At 34.4% G+C, this 15,493-nt stretch overlaps 1 protein-coding gene across 8 annotated transcripts in view; it reads right to left on the bottom strand.

Moving 5' to 3' along the window:
* RALGAPB (Ral GTPase activating protein non-catalytic subunit beta) overlaps positions 1–15,493 on the bottom strand; it is a 68,959-nt gene that overhangs the window by 47,211 nt on the left and 6,255 nt on the right. For 4 of the 8 annotated variants that reach the window (XM_087929189.1, XM_087929188.1, XM_087929187.1 and 1 more), the window contains exons 2-8: positions 10,839–11,054; positions 6,754–6,956; positions 5,777–5,940; positions 4,616–4,802; positions 3,657–3,788; positions 2,464–2,642; positions 1,773–1,820 (exon numbers count right to left, since the gene is read on the bottom strand). In XM_087929189.1, the coding sequence (XP_087785315.1) occupies positions 1,773–1,820; positions 2,464–2,642; positions 3,657–3,788; positions 4,616–4,802; positions 5,777–5,940; positions 6,754–6,956; positions 10,839–11,054 (1,129 nt within the window). The remainder of the gene's footprint in view (positions 1–1,772; positions 1,821–2,463; positions 2,643–3,656; positions 3,789–4,615; positions 4,803–5,776; positions 5,941–6,753; positions 6,957–10,838; positions 11,055–15,493) is intronic. The other 4 variants (XM_026697673.2, XM_026697672.2, XM_026697675.2 and 1 more) reach the window with 1 other exon arrangement.

Raw genomic sequence — 15,493 nt, forward strand, 5'->3', positions numbered from 1 at the left:
TCTGCTGGCAGCAAATTCCAGAGAACAGTAATCTAATTTTATTTGTTCTAAAATTCCCACTCTTTTTTCATTCATTCAGTAATTCTCAGGGTTTTTAAAATAACTTATAACTCATCAATAATTTTAACAAAGAGTGCAGATCCAATCATTATGGAAAGACCACTTCTTAAAATAGATTTCAAGTTATTCTATTATAATACTTATAATTTTTGGTAAGTTTTAAGTTTTCACTCCATACTCCACTGCATTAGTCCTATGTATCAACAGCTGAAAATCATTGCAATACATCAGTGACGGCTAACCTTTTTGGCACCGAGTGGCCAAAGCATGCATGCACATCCCCAAAATGCAATATGCCTGCATCCCTACGCATGCACGCTCATCCCCCATGCATGCGCTCTGTCCCACGCATGCACCTAGCCTGCTGTGCATGCGCGGCAGAGAACCGAAGACCAGCTGGTCGGTGGGAGGCGCGTGCATGCATGCTGAACTGAGCTGGGGCAACGGCTCACGTGCCTACAGAGGCTATGTGTGCCACCCCTAGCATGAGTGCCATAGGTTCGCCATCACAGCAATAGAGTTCAAATGCTGGTATTATCACATTTTTTCATCTCAAATAATAATTGTATATATTTCCATTACACCTGTTTTTGAAGCTACACCATATTATTTCTCAAGGAAACTTCTCTGATTAGGCAAATTATGTTTTTTATACTTTTTTCTGTTACAGAGTATCATAGAGTAGCAAACGCTAGAAATATACATCAGAGCACCAGCTTCAAACTACTTCAAAGTATTTTACTAGTAGTAAATTTTATAGTTATCCTAACTATCCTAATATGCATCCTCTTTTTCTGTTTTTTTTAATAGCATCCAAAGACTGAATTCATATCAAAACCTCAAGACTTTCACATTCAGTTCCCATTACCACAATCACTATCAGAAATTATCTGAAGTTAGGAATTTTGCCTAAAGTGAATCATTCTATATTTATTTGTATGGAACTTCAGTTGCTATTTAAATACTCATTTTTGTCAGCCATCTCAGGTTTGGCAATATACACTGCACTTTTGAAATTACTAAAGCATTCTGCCCCGTAGAAAGAATCCTTCCCCTTTATTCAAGCAATCCCTTCATGAATGTTTCAAAAATTTTAATTTATGAGATATTTTCCTTATTTCTCAATATTTAGAAATTTTAAACATGTCTTAATATGTTCCTGCATAGAAGTATGTTAATGTTATTAGAATAAATTAGGACCATAGACAAATTACATAAAGAATTAAATACACAGCTGTGGAATTGTTAACATAGCTGTGTCTTTATAGTAGGGGCAGACCAATGTCATTAACAAGACTGAATATAGATACTATTAAATTTTGCATTTATAAAATGGTTAAAATTATACAATTTGGGAACATCACATTAATTTTGTTGCAGGGTGAGAGAAACTTATTAACATGACTGAAAGATCTTAAGGAATGGTAGTTGTGTGAATATATATATATATATATATATACATAATCCACAGCAGTGAAAAGAAGCCCAATTTTATAGCAAAAAGGAAATCTTTTTTCAACTTTAAAAATTAAATAAAATGTTATATTTTAAGTATTATTACATATATCAATTACATATCAATTTATACTAAGAAACTATCATGACAGAATACTGCAGCTTTCCAAAATTTGATTCAAAGCCAACCACTGTTAAAATCACCACCCATCTGCTGAGATTCTTGTCACCCAAGAGAGTGCAACAAGTTTTAATACCATATCTGGGTAATCTTTCGCACCCACTGGTTGTAAATGCAGCAACTCCTAAAGAGAGAGAGTATATTTCTGATACATTATGTGCCACAATAGAAACATTTCCAAAAAAGCAGTTCCTGAGGAAAATGACATTTTATATTCAATTTTAACTGAAAATTATGGTTTCATACAAAAACAGGCAATCGTTTTAGCTAACAGCAAAGCCAAAATCCTGAAAATGCTTCAATGCAAATTATTCATGTAGGAACCATAAATATTTCAAGGCATTTTGTTAAATATATTAATAATCTATGTTCAATACCTATTAGAAAGACTACACAAACCTGACCAGAAAAAGACTTGGCTGGTTTCCTGAAAGACAATAGGATCACCCAAGGATTTGCTATATACCTTCTAACTTAATACTTTAGGAATAGTTTTGTCCACCTTAAATTTTATCCCCGGAAAGTATACGTAAGAGAGACAAATGGGAGTCAGAAGTGGAAAATGAAGCTCATAAGAAGACTAACACCTGCCAATTATTTGAAATAAAATTTATTTCAAATGTGCAGATAATGTCATTGACACATATGCAATTCTATCCCTGCAGGACACAACTGTACTGTTAAATAAATGAATATTAAATGTTAAAATCCATTAATCTAAACCACAAAAAGAGGAAAGTAACATCTTATCAGTTAAAATACTTTACCTAGAAATGCGTCCACTAAGCAACTAATCCCACGCATAGCACGAAAGAATATTTGAGGCAGATGTTTAAGGCAGGGATACTGATTCAATTCCTGAGCAATTCCACTCACATTTAGGAACTGTTCCTGAAATTTGGGGGTAGAACTTATTATCGCTGGATTACTCAAATCCACAGGATTGCTACAAAGAAAAAGAATATTATGTAATCACTGACCTGATGAAGGAAAATCCCTGGAATACATTGGCTATGTTAATTTTAAAAGATTCTTTTTTTAAAAAATTAAAAGATTGCATCATTCTTGAATGTTTGGAAACTACATCATTCCTTAAGTTTTTAATGCCAATGGACAAATTTATCACAAAGCTTGCCATTTCTAAAGTGCTGCATGAATTTGTTTTTTTAAATATGTTCTGAAGATGAAGTGTTTAAAACTTAATAGACCAAGAATAATAAACAACTTATCCAATACTTAGCTAATAAAGATGGCATGTTGTTTAGGGATTTAGATTTAAAATATTATTAATTATGGTCATCTAGGGGCACATAACGCTTGTATGCAAATGCAACAACATTATAAAAATGGTTCAGTTTTATGAATGTTTGGTGAATGGACTAAAATTATAGAGGGAGTGGAGGAATTATTAGTTTTAGTGTTTAGAGCAGTATTTCTCAACTGTGGCCACTTGAAGATGTGCAGACTTCAACTCCCAGAATTCCTCAGGTAACCATGCTTTTTAACCCAGGCTGGCTGGGTAATTCTGAGAATTGAAGTCCATATATCTTCAAGTGTCCAAAATTGAGAAACATCAGTATAGAGCTATGTGAAACACAATTAGTAAAATACTGATAAGTTATGACGAATTTCAGAACAACTATTTTTTTAAAGTCACCAGAAAAAATGTTTTCAGTCAGAACTGTACAGAAACTGTACTGAGGACAACTCCAAAATATCAAATGCTTAGATTAAGTTAGATGGCTCCACAGGTTAATTTATTTCTAGAATGAAAGATACTCAGTCACTGGATTAACAAGATTGGGTTTTTATTTTATTATTGGTTTGAATATCTGGATCCTGAACTACTACAGAGCCATTTCACAAAAAGGCCGATGTATTTCAATAAGTGTTTATCCAAAAAAACTCATACATGCATAACTTGCTAAAAACATTACATGATTTATGTTCTGTACAATACCTCAGCATATGTAAAAAGCGAAACCAAGTCTGGGCAACACATTCATTATCCATTTCAGGAGGTATCAAGTTCGCATCTTCATCAGGAATTTTAAAAGGTGGAAATGAAGGGCCATATGTAAAACGCAACAATCTAGGAACAAAAATAGGCCTTTTAATGGTTTTAGGGTTCTGACTGATTTCAGTACATATAGAAGTATCTATATTTCAAGGGAGGCATTTGCTGAACAAAATCCTTATAAATATTCATGTAAACATCCAAATTATAATCAACCTAATTAACACTTTAAAAATTCTTCTTTTAAACCTAACAAAATTACAGTTAACAGTTGATTTGTACTCCAATGAAATAAATTTAAAGAAATTAACTGGTTATACAGCGACAGGAAACATCCTTGCTCAAATGGGAATATTCATAAATGCAGAGTTACTCTTAATATTGCAGTGATTATGAAAAACAAAGAGCTTACAATAATAATATATACAGCCCCTCCTTACATATAATATTTCTTTAAGATTCATCCATGGTTTTTTTGCAAGGATTTTGTGGTATAATAGTTGACAAAGGCAAAAGAATATGTCTTGCTCCCATTCAGAATCCTAGCAATAGATTTTCCTTTTGGACTAATAATAAAAATGATATATTACATAATTATTTTGCATGACTTTTCATGATTTGACAATTTTCTATTTCCAAGAAAAAAAATATACAAAATAACAAATGATAATGGGAGCTCTGATCTGCATTCTGCTATGTGACCATTCAGAACCCAGTTTACTCTGAGAAATTACATTTAAGAACAAATTCAAAAGTTTACACTTAGTAAATGTAATAATTCAGCTGTGGTAAACGTCAATTTGAATAGAAAAAGCAATGCCCAAGGGGATCTCCTGAAATATTAATATCAACTGCATCATTTAGTAATGCCAAATTCAATACCGAAAAAAGAGATAGCCTACCTAGCAGTGAGTGCACAGATGACTTTACTCCACTGCTCTACCACTGCAGAATGATGTCTCCAATTTGCTACCATCTCTTTGGCAGTTTTCCAATAAGGTGGTGTGGGAAAACATCGAGAACAGGCTAGCAACCAGACTTCAAACAATACACCTATCAATTTTTCAGCCAGATTTTCAGCAATACCACCTAACAAAGCAAAGAACATTTTAAAAATCTTCCTTGGAAGGAATCCTCTATTATTTTTATATTAATGGATAATTGTGATCCATCTAGGTATAACTGTTTGCATTGTATACTCAACTATGACATAGCTTTCTGATCATGTACCAGAATAATCAGCTTTATTCAGAACTATATGGAAACTCCATGTATATATTAAATTCATGGAAAATGTTATTTTCAACACTTCTAATATATAGAAATAAAAATATTGAAACTTTTAGAATAGATTGATTTGGATGTTATTGGATGTATTAAAATTCTATTAAATTTGTAGGTTATAATTAATACTATTAAAATGAATACATTCTCTCTTCTGAATTATGTCTTCTGAGGTATTCTAATGTCAATTACAGATAAAATATTTTCGTAAAAACAACAGAAAACAGCTACCCAAGAATTTCATTAGCTAAGCTGAAATTAACATTTGTGGATGACTGTTTTAATTTACTGGACTTGCAAAACTATAATTGGGCTAATATTTTATCAGTCAAATATGCAAAATAAAAATATTTCAGTGTACATGGAATAAATTCATGGGCCTTATTGGAAAGTTATTATTTGTCTCCAATAAGATTAGGATACCTTATTGGAATAACATATAGGGAAAACCGTGTTTTATTTCCAGGATTGTGGGTATGAGAAATCTTTGGGGTCTATTGCAAACTAGATTAGATTTTGATCTGAGGCTCACAAATATTGCAAGTCCTTAAAAACATCATATGGGTATCAACAAATTGGAGATTAAAAATTGATTCATCAGAAAAGATGTACTTTCAGTTTAATGAATATTAGAGAACAAGTCTAATATTTCAACATCATTTTAGCATAATGATGCTTTAAAATGTTAAAACAGTAAGAAAAAACAGGATGTTTTTAATTATATAATCTCTAGGTAAAAGTTTATTGGGAAGTAATAAATAAGAAAAGCTATGTCTAACCTTGTACTGTTGGAGGTGCCAGTAGAGTATCATTAATCTGCAGTAGAAACAATAATAAAACTTCCCATGTTTCTCTAGCCATAATGGTTGATTCATGAGCCAATTTCTGTACAGCTTTTAAAACTTGCAAACACAATTTAATTTGACTGGAACCTTGGTCCTGCCTATAAAGAAGAAAACAGACCCTAACAACATAAACTGAAAAAAAGTTATCTTCAAAGACTAAAGTTGGGAAACAAGAGTAAGTATTTCAAAATGTCCCTAATTACAAATTGATGTTACAATACTGGAAAAAGGATACATAGCCCTTCAGTTTTGTATTTGAGGAAAAACAGATTCCCTTAACAAATTGTTTGTTAAATGAGAGTGGGAGTTCTGTTGAACTGATTTCTATTCTTGCATTTCCAAGATTCTCTATTCTAACATTTCCTGACGTTAAACTTGATAAATGAAACTCCATATGAGTCTTGTTCCCTAGTGTAATATGCTCCCTGACAGCAGGATTAAGAGAGGTTAGACATAAAAAGATTTCTTCAAAGCATCTAAAGTCAGCAATAAGTAGAATACTTTGAAATCTCTGAGCTACCTTGTTTAATTCAAAATACCTACTAGTTCTTCTACAAATGTACCATTTTCTGAGATCCTGTTTACAGAAGAGCTTGAAACACGTAGGGCATTATATTTTTAGCTTAAATATTTTACTTCAGCTGCTGACAATTTGTTGCAGAGTTTAACATGATTACAAATGTACAAATATCATTTTAAAGAATAAAAATTTTATTGACTCAAAAACATAAATACTAAATTAAAACACTTTTCTACAACAAAAGTTACCAAGATTTTTCTACAATTAATGAGTAATCTAAAACAAGTATTAGTTATAATTTTAAGATAAATGATGGCTGATAGTATGGACTATTATTTTGTCTTGATTAATAATTATAGAGACATAAAATTATTTGCTCTACATTACTTACCTAGGTACAAAGAGGTTCTGTAAATGCTTGAGAATGCTCTGAACATAAAGATTTGGTTCTTTAATAACAGGTGGAGGAATGGTATCTTTAGGTATAACTAGAGCCATAATCCAATCTGTATATACATCAACACAGTATTTCACTGTCTCACCATCCAAAGGGAGAGTCAGCCCATAGCAAACCACCTCCATTGTCCATTTTACCTAAGAAAATAAAAATGGAGCAGTATTAATACCAGCACTGGCAAAAATATAAGCAATCAAGTTTGAAAAATGAAATCTAGTTCTTTATCAACTATATTAAAAATACTTGGGTCTAGAATTATTATGTATAGCGGTGGGCTACAAATTGTATATTGTTTGTATGTTTCAGTGAATCCATAGTGAATAGAACTTAACAAGCCTATACATGGTACAAAGTTAAGCATGACATCGTTTTGCAGATGTGAATGTATACTTATTATTTACATCTACAGATTTACAGATTCAAGATAATGGTGAATATGTGCAAGATAATGGTGAATTTGAAATGCCTTCTGATCGATTTAGTGCTTTTTTGTTCTTTAATTTCCATTTTACTGTAAAGTTGTTAATAGGGACCAAAAGGTGACTAATTCACTAGGTCTACAATTAATCAGGTGAATAAAACAAATATTGTTATTTTTAACTCTTGAGTTGTGATTGTTGCTCTATCTGTTTCTAGGCAGTTGTCTGAATATTTGAAACAAGATAATTCACTGTTAGAAAGGAAGACTATAAAAATATCTCTAAATGTTTCCAGCTAGAAATTTCAGGTGCCAGAAGCATTGTACATGAAACAGTTACATGAAATATTTGAAGAGAAGGCAAGCCCTGGAAGACCAAGAAATATCTCTGCTGGGATAGTTGAAAAATAGGACAGCATCTGCAAAACAGAATCCACGGAGCTATGCAAAGGAGCTCCTAAAAAGTTTAGCTGATGCTGGTGTAGTTGTTCACAAAACCTCAGTACAAAATTGTTTATACAATGATATACATGGGAGAATAGTCAGAGATAAATCTTTTCTGAACTTATTACATAAATCAACTGTTTCAAGTACACAAAAGAAAACCTTAATGAGCCTCATTTTTGGGGGGGGGGAAGGTGCTCTGGACTGAGCAACTGAACTTTACAGACACAACCATACAAGATATTAATGAAGTTTCTCAGTTGTACAGGTACAGTTGTCTGGAAGTTGAGTCATGGGAATTGGACTTTTTTTTTTATTTGAAACATTTTGCTGTTTATCGAAGTAGCTTCTTCAATCTGGAGGAACTTGGCTAAGGGGGATCCATAAATGTCCCCCAGAGAGGTTTCATTTCTCACGTAATCTGAATGGTAATGTGTAAGTATACCCAACAATTTCACAATGTCATTCCTTTAGACATTCCTTTAGTCTTCTGAACAGAGAAAACGGGAATTGAAAAAAAGGGGGAAATTTTCCAAATAGAACAAATTCCATATAACTGTTAATTAACTATAATTTAACTGAAGTTACAAATGATCATAGCAATTGCTGCATGACATGTGAGGTATATGATTTGAGCACAGAGTAGTTGAGCCACTATGAATATAGTGAACATGTTCTAATGGCAAACTACAGTCAGAATTTACTAAAATTGTTTGAACCTCGCCAGTGTGGTTTGTCCACTTAGCAGTTTTGAAAGCATGCAAATGTGAGTAGATTAACAGGTACCACTTCAGGAGGAAGGTAACAATGTTTTGTGTACCTCTGACATATAGCCATGCTGACCACATGACCAGGAAAAATATTCTTGGACAACACTGGCTCCTACAGTCAAGAAATGAAGATGAGCACCATGCCCTAAAGTCGGACACAACTGGACAAGAAAACCTTAACTTTTTTAGTGTAGTTTGTAGCTTTAGGTATGAACCAGATCAATAAGCTTTTTCATTAAAGCACAGTTAGAATTAAATATGGCTTGGCACAAAATGTAAATTTAAACACTGAATTTTCTTGATGTACTTTAGTAATAAGTGACAATTTATTAAAGTCACACTATAATTATTTTATGAAGTAAAAAGTATTTTGCTTATTTTGAATTATTTCCCAATTTATTATATCAAATTGTAGGTATGCTAAATTGGCATTTTTCATATGTCAGCAGCAGCTAAATCATCAATTTTCCACAAATATATGTGTCAAGAAATTTTAAGAAACATTTTCTACCTTCTAGAGTAGTTATCTCAGTTACTGAAATATACTGTAGCTATATGCTTTTCAAAGCAAAGAGCAATGATAAGCAATGGATGCATTGAAGACATGGTTTGTAAAGTGCCTACATACCACAGAGTAAAGGAAAGTAAAACAATTGAAATACTGGTACTGATAATTATAACAATTAATGTAGATGTAACAATATCACGTGACCACATCCTGTATTGACAGCAATCCCAGCAATCCCCATTGCCACTTTTAATTGGATCCCACCCGTTGTTAGCTGAGACTGACCTCAATTCAAGCTACTTCTCCTTTGTTCCCACCACTCTGAGCCTTTATTCTTCCAAGGCAAGGCACTGCTTCCCCTTCAACTTTCTACAATTGCTCCCCACCTCACCCCATGTCTCTACACTTATGGCCACCCTGGCCCCTGCCCTGTGGGATGAAAAGCAGCTCCAGAACCATGCAAGTCTAGGTGTCTATGAAGATTCCCAGTCATCCAGGTCATAGTAGTATCAGAAGTGATTTTTATTTTTGAAAAGGCAACTGGAGTGATTTTCTGAGGAGGAAGATGATGACGTTTCGCTTCCTATTGATAAATATACAACTGATGAAGCTTCCAGGATAGGAAGCGAAATTTCATTTTCTTCCTCAAAAAATTACTTCAGTTGCCTTTTCAAAACTAAAAACCACTTTTGATACATAAAGCTCTAGAGCTTCTTGCTGCATTGCAGCTGAGGTGCTTCTTGTTACACCAGGCCTGGGTATCATTCCAGATGAGCATTGAAAGGCAAAGCCCCAGACCCTCTGGGAGCCTCACCCCAGCTGCCCAAACCTGACCCAGAAGCATGCCCAAAGATCCAGCTATCCCTGGAAGCCCTGGCACAGGGCTGTCAAACTCATGGCCTACCGACAACACGAGTTTGATATCCCTGCCCTAACATAGCAGTAAAAACTGCAGCCATTCCTGGAAGCCCCAGCATCATAGTACAAAGCTGCAGCCACCCAAGCCCAGTGAGTGGTATGAAGTCTGCCACTGCCTCCTTGCCCTCCACTGCCTCAGTCACTGCCTTGACCTTCTTTTTGTTCCTGTTGCTGACAAGGCAGGTCTAGCCTGGCCCTTCATGAGGCAACTGCTGGACATGTGAGGCCTTCTTCCTCACATCTCATGATGAAACTGTTCCATGCAACATTAGCTAGTAGTTGCCACACAAAAGGCCATGTCAGGTATGCTTGTTGAAGCAAAAATGGTGAAGTCAGCTGAGGGCAGTGGAACACAGGGCTGTGAAGGGCAGGAGGCCAAAAAGGCAGGCATGGTGGGAGATGGGCATATGGGCAGAGTGAAAGAATCCCTGCAATCATACGTGCTGGTGACTAGCACTGATTATGTTACCTAGTTAGGATAAGGAAACATCTGCAAGAAAACAAGCAAGTTCAGAGAGCATCAAGGACCCCTCATTTCAACCTTGACCTACAAATATTCTCCATTATTGATGGTGGACTACTAAGTAGGTCATTTTTTTATAATGAGAACATTCCACAAGTTAAGTTCAGGATCTTGGAAGTAAGAACTATTTGTATGGCACCACTGTAACTTCAGATGATTGCTGAACAAATATTCATAATTTGAGGACTACCTGTAATATGTCAATGGGCACAGATCCTGTCAAGCTAATAGAACAAGAGATTTAGTTACAAATCTACATCAAATTAGGGACAATATGTATTTTCAAATGATACTTTGCTGCTGCTATAATTCATTGTGGAATGCATTCTATCAGAATGTACAAAAATGTCTTTCTTAGCACTGTTATTTTTAAATTAGAGAAACAACCTTATTGACATACATAAAATGGAAGTTAAAATTGGGCAGATGGATACTTACTTCTTTGTCAGTTTTTAGTAAACTTTCATTTCCAGCCATTGATGACAAATTCAAGATTTGGCCAAGAGGACGGACAACAGCATTTGCCACCTCCCTTCCCACATTTTCAGGATAACTATGAAGTACACTGGTATGACCTTTATCATTTTGAATTACAAGGTGTAGAGACCTCCACTCTGAGTACATAATGCCTTTATACTGCAGAGTAGACTGTACCTGAAATGAAACAAAACAGAATTAATGTTATTTGTTATTATGTATAATTGTGAACAAAAAGGATTGGTGCAACCCATAAAATTACTCAAAAAGGGATTGGAACCAATACTACAATCTAATAAAGTAGCATGGTTGTTTGACTATTCCATTTATTTTTTTTATCCATTCTCCCCATTTGTTTTATTATTGAAGCAGCAGCAAATTGTGAGACTAAAGAATATCCTTTATAAGCCAGGTGTGTCAAACTCAAGGCCCGCGGGGCCAGATCCGGCCCGCGGGGTGATTAGATCTGGCCTGCAGGGCCACGCTGGAAATGGCGAAAGACTGGCCTGCGGTGCCTCTGCCAGCAAAAACAGAACTCAGGTGGGCTGCACACAGCCTTCTTGAGCTCTGTTTTCATTGGCAGAGGGTTACTTACAGGAGGCCGTTGTAGCCAAAAACAGAGCTCAGGAGCCTGTTTTCTCTGGCAGAGGGCTTGGGCCACCACAGGCACCACTGACATGAGTGATGTCGAGCTGACCACACCCACTCTGGCCACGCCCACTCTGGCCCTCCGAGGTAAAATACAATCCTGATGCGGCCTTCAATGAAATCGAGTTTGACACCCCTGATATAAGTCATCAAGCAAACACTGTAGTCATAAAGCAAATCAATTTTACTCATGGGCTTTTGCCAGAAACTTTTGCCAGTGAAGTAAACACTGGAAATAATCACAAAACACCAAAAATTGCAATCACATGACCAGAAGAGGTTGCAATGGCTGCAAGTCAGGTCTCAAGCTGTCAAAATGCAGTATGTGACCATGGGGTCAAGTGTGCATGCAGTTGTCAGAAATTAGAAAATGGGTTCTAAAAGTAACTCTGAGGTCTGTCATAATTTCGAACGGTTGCTAAGTGATCAGTCATTAAGCAAGGATTACTTGTATTTGTCAGTGATACCCAAGTATTTTACCTTCTCAATTGTATACCCAGTTTTATTAATTCTGTTTGAGTGTTAGGGTATTTTCATATTTTTTTTAACACTTTAAGCTTGCTTTTTTTGTGTTGCTCCAAATATTCCAAAATATTCAGCCTAATGTTGTTCTAATGTTCTAATGCTGTTCTTCACTCTTCTTTTTTGGTAAAAACCCACAATGGTCCTTGAAAATAATTTCTTTAATCTACCAATTAGCAGTATTGTGAATAAATCAGTACCAATATTGATTGGTCCATAGCTTTTGTTGTATTAAAGCTTCTTTCCAGCCCTGACATCCTTCCACCCTGTAGGATAGAATTCATCGTCTTTTCTAGAAGTTGTAAAAGTTATTCTCAAAACATTTATAATAAAGACAAAATAATCCATCTGGTCCAGGCACTTTTCCTAGTTTAATCTTTCTTTTATAGCGTCAGAGATTTCCCTTATAGGTTCATTCATAATTTGTCTTTCTCTGTAATCCTTTTTAGATATTCATCCATTTTTTCTACACAAATGTAAAGTCCTTTATACAAGTTAGGGTAATATCAATGAAATCCTTTTTGCACAGCCACATTATCTGTTAATACTCTATCTCCCTCTTGAGATTTCAATATCATTTTCGTTCGTTTATATGCCAACCATTTGCTTGGTTTATTCGGAATTTCAAAGTGTCAAGGGTCTTCAAACCTGGCAAGTTTAAGACTTGTGGACTTCAACTCTCAGAATTCCTGAGCTAACATGACTGGAGGAGGAATTCTGGGAATTGAAGTCCACAAATCTTAAAGCTGTCAAGTTTGAAGACCCCTGCTTTATATAATTCATTTTTATTACTCTTTCTCTTACTCTTAACATATTTTTCCAAATTTTTAAAGCCCTTTTAGATTATTTATGCCCACACATATTACCTTATTACTCTTGAGACAAATAATTATAAAATGAAAGGGAAAGATGCACAGACGTGTTCTGTGATTTTTAATTTTAAATATGGATATAATGAATGAAGAATTTATAAAAGTTATTCAAATATAGTAGTTGTGGGAATTGAGGTCCGCAGAGAATATATTACAGGAATATCAATCCTAAAAGAGATCTTGCATTCAAAACCTGGTTTAGGTAACGCAAATATCCACTGAAGACATGTAATTCATTTACACTTAAATATTTATGTAAATATAGTAGAATTTGTGTGTGTATGGGGAGGCAGGGAGAGGGAGAGGGAAGAGGGGGGGAGAGGAAGGGATTACAAGAGAGTAAGGCAACTGGGCAACAAATGCTTGAACTGTGATTCGACCACAAGGAAACCACAGCCAATGTTAAGTATAAGGACCTGTCGTAACTACCATTTGTTCAGCACCATATTTGAACAGTTGCTGAATGAGTGGTCATTAAATAAGTGCCACCTTATTTCAAGTATCAGACATACATAAACACTCAATTCATCGGTTGCTCTCTTCTTTGGAAGAGATTACGAAGACCAGACTCCTCTCTAGAGCACTAAAAATCTCCACAGACAGTTCTTATCCTGGTCATTCATATTTCAAACTGTTACCATCAGGGAGACATTATAGGTGTCTTAAAATGAGGACTAATAGACTGAGAAACAGTTTCTTTTCCAAGGCAGTAAATGTCTTGAATCAAACAGTGCATTTGTGATTTAGTCCTATGTATATAGTGGCATTTTTAAACTATTTAACGTACTAAATGTTTTAGATAGGTTTTAGACTAGGTTTTTATTTATTAATTATTATTATTATTATTATTTTAATTTTTAAATACTCTGTAGTGTGATTGTGATGTGGTGTTTGGGGCACTGTACTAGAGTAGCTTTCAAATTTCATTGTATTTGTGGAATGCAATGACAATAAAGGTATTCTATTCTAATTATTTTTAATTTTCTTAATGGTTAAAAGATATTATATTCATGCAGAAAAGCCTTCCAAGAAAATTCTTATCTGTAAAATAATCTGCAGCTTTAAAACATTAACCTTCTCTGAGACGGCAAACCGCATGGCCTACAAGCAGACTTTGTTTACATATATGAAGTTATAAACTATAGTTTACAAACCACAATTAAATTGACACATTACACTGCTCCATAGTGTAGTTTGTTTGGTTTTAAGTTAGTATTTGTTAATTCCTGCCTCAGACTGACCCAGTTGTTCTTTCTCATTACAGCAAATATCACAAATCCTGAGTTTTGAACAGATGTCACGGTCTGAAAAGATGGTGTGATACCAATGGAAAAAAAATCTGTGGCCTAGTTTATTCAGAGAGCTAAAAACATTGCAAGCTATCCCTTGTGATTTACTCAATAAACTATGTTTAAGCATGCTCTGTAAACAGAGTTTATACCTTACCTTCCATGTATTACATTTCTATGTGTATACACCCTCATAGATAACAATTCTCCAATTTCAAGCAACATCAAGGAAGACAATATATATTGGAATATATTGTAAATTAAGCATAGTTTTGCTTAATATATGTCAGGATTATAACTATATCTCCAATTTAACCATGAAGAAGAGAATGTATTTTTATGGAAGTGCCTTCTTTGGTAAATTCTAAGGCATGCATATGGAACAAGGTGTAAGTGTAGAATTTCATAAAAATATTTGAAAAAGGGAAGCATGAAACAACATATTTTTAATTTTTTTTTATACAATATGAAGTCCAATTTGCAGTGTAATAGTTTTGGGTTTTTAAAAACAACAAGCACTTAATATATATACACATACATACATGTAGAGATAGACATACATAAACATGTATTTTAATTTAAGAAAAAGTTACATTTAGTATGAACATGCAGCTTACTAGAGATGCTTAAACAACCTATAATAGATACCATTAAGCTTATTAATTAAAAATTTTCCTCTGGAACATATTTTATGAGAATGTCCAGCTCAACACAAAAGGAAAAGTCAGCACAGTGTTCCCTCACAAAGAACAAACAAATGAAATTATGTAAGTAACAATGATATGCAAACAAAGAAAGGTCACACTAAACAGGAAACTGATATATATTCAAAAGGATTTCCTTCTCTCCTATTGATTTCCTAAAGAGTCAATTTTTAATTCCTGGAGAAGAAAATAGAATACAATTTGTGCCACAGCTTAAAAGATCAAAAAGCAATTATACATCTGTGATGTGTGAACCCATCCCAGCTATGCTTTCTGATAACTTAATCTTCATGAATCAACAGTTTTCCTTGGTAATTCAAATCCAGATCATGGCACAACAGAGATATCTCTTGTTGGTGCAGTCCTTGGTCACCTTATAAAATATCGGAGTTTTTAATATAATGTTGTATATATATCATTATTGTCATAAGGTCCATTTGCATTACCTTCTAATTCCTGACTCTGCAGAGCTTAAGCCAATGTGAAATAGTCACAATTATAAAATCAGCAGTTTTGGAGTTTTAAAATCACTGCCTTATTAACCCACTTTCTAAACCTAGTTTATCACTCCCACCCAAGAT

This window comes from Pseudonaja textilis, chromosome 3, assembly GCF_049901715.1.
Source record: "Pseudonaja textilis isolate UNSWEBS1 chromosome 3, rPseTex1.2, whole genome shotgun sequence".
In the NCBI taxonomy this organism is placed as follows: domain Eukaryota; kingdom Metazoa; phylum Chordata; class Lepidosauria; order Squamata; family Elapidae; genus Pseudonaja; species Pseudonaja textilis.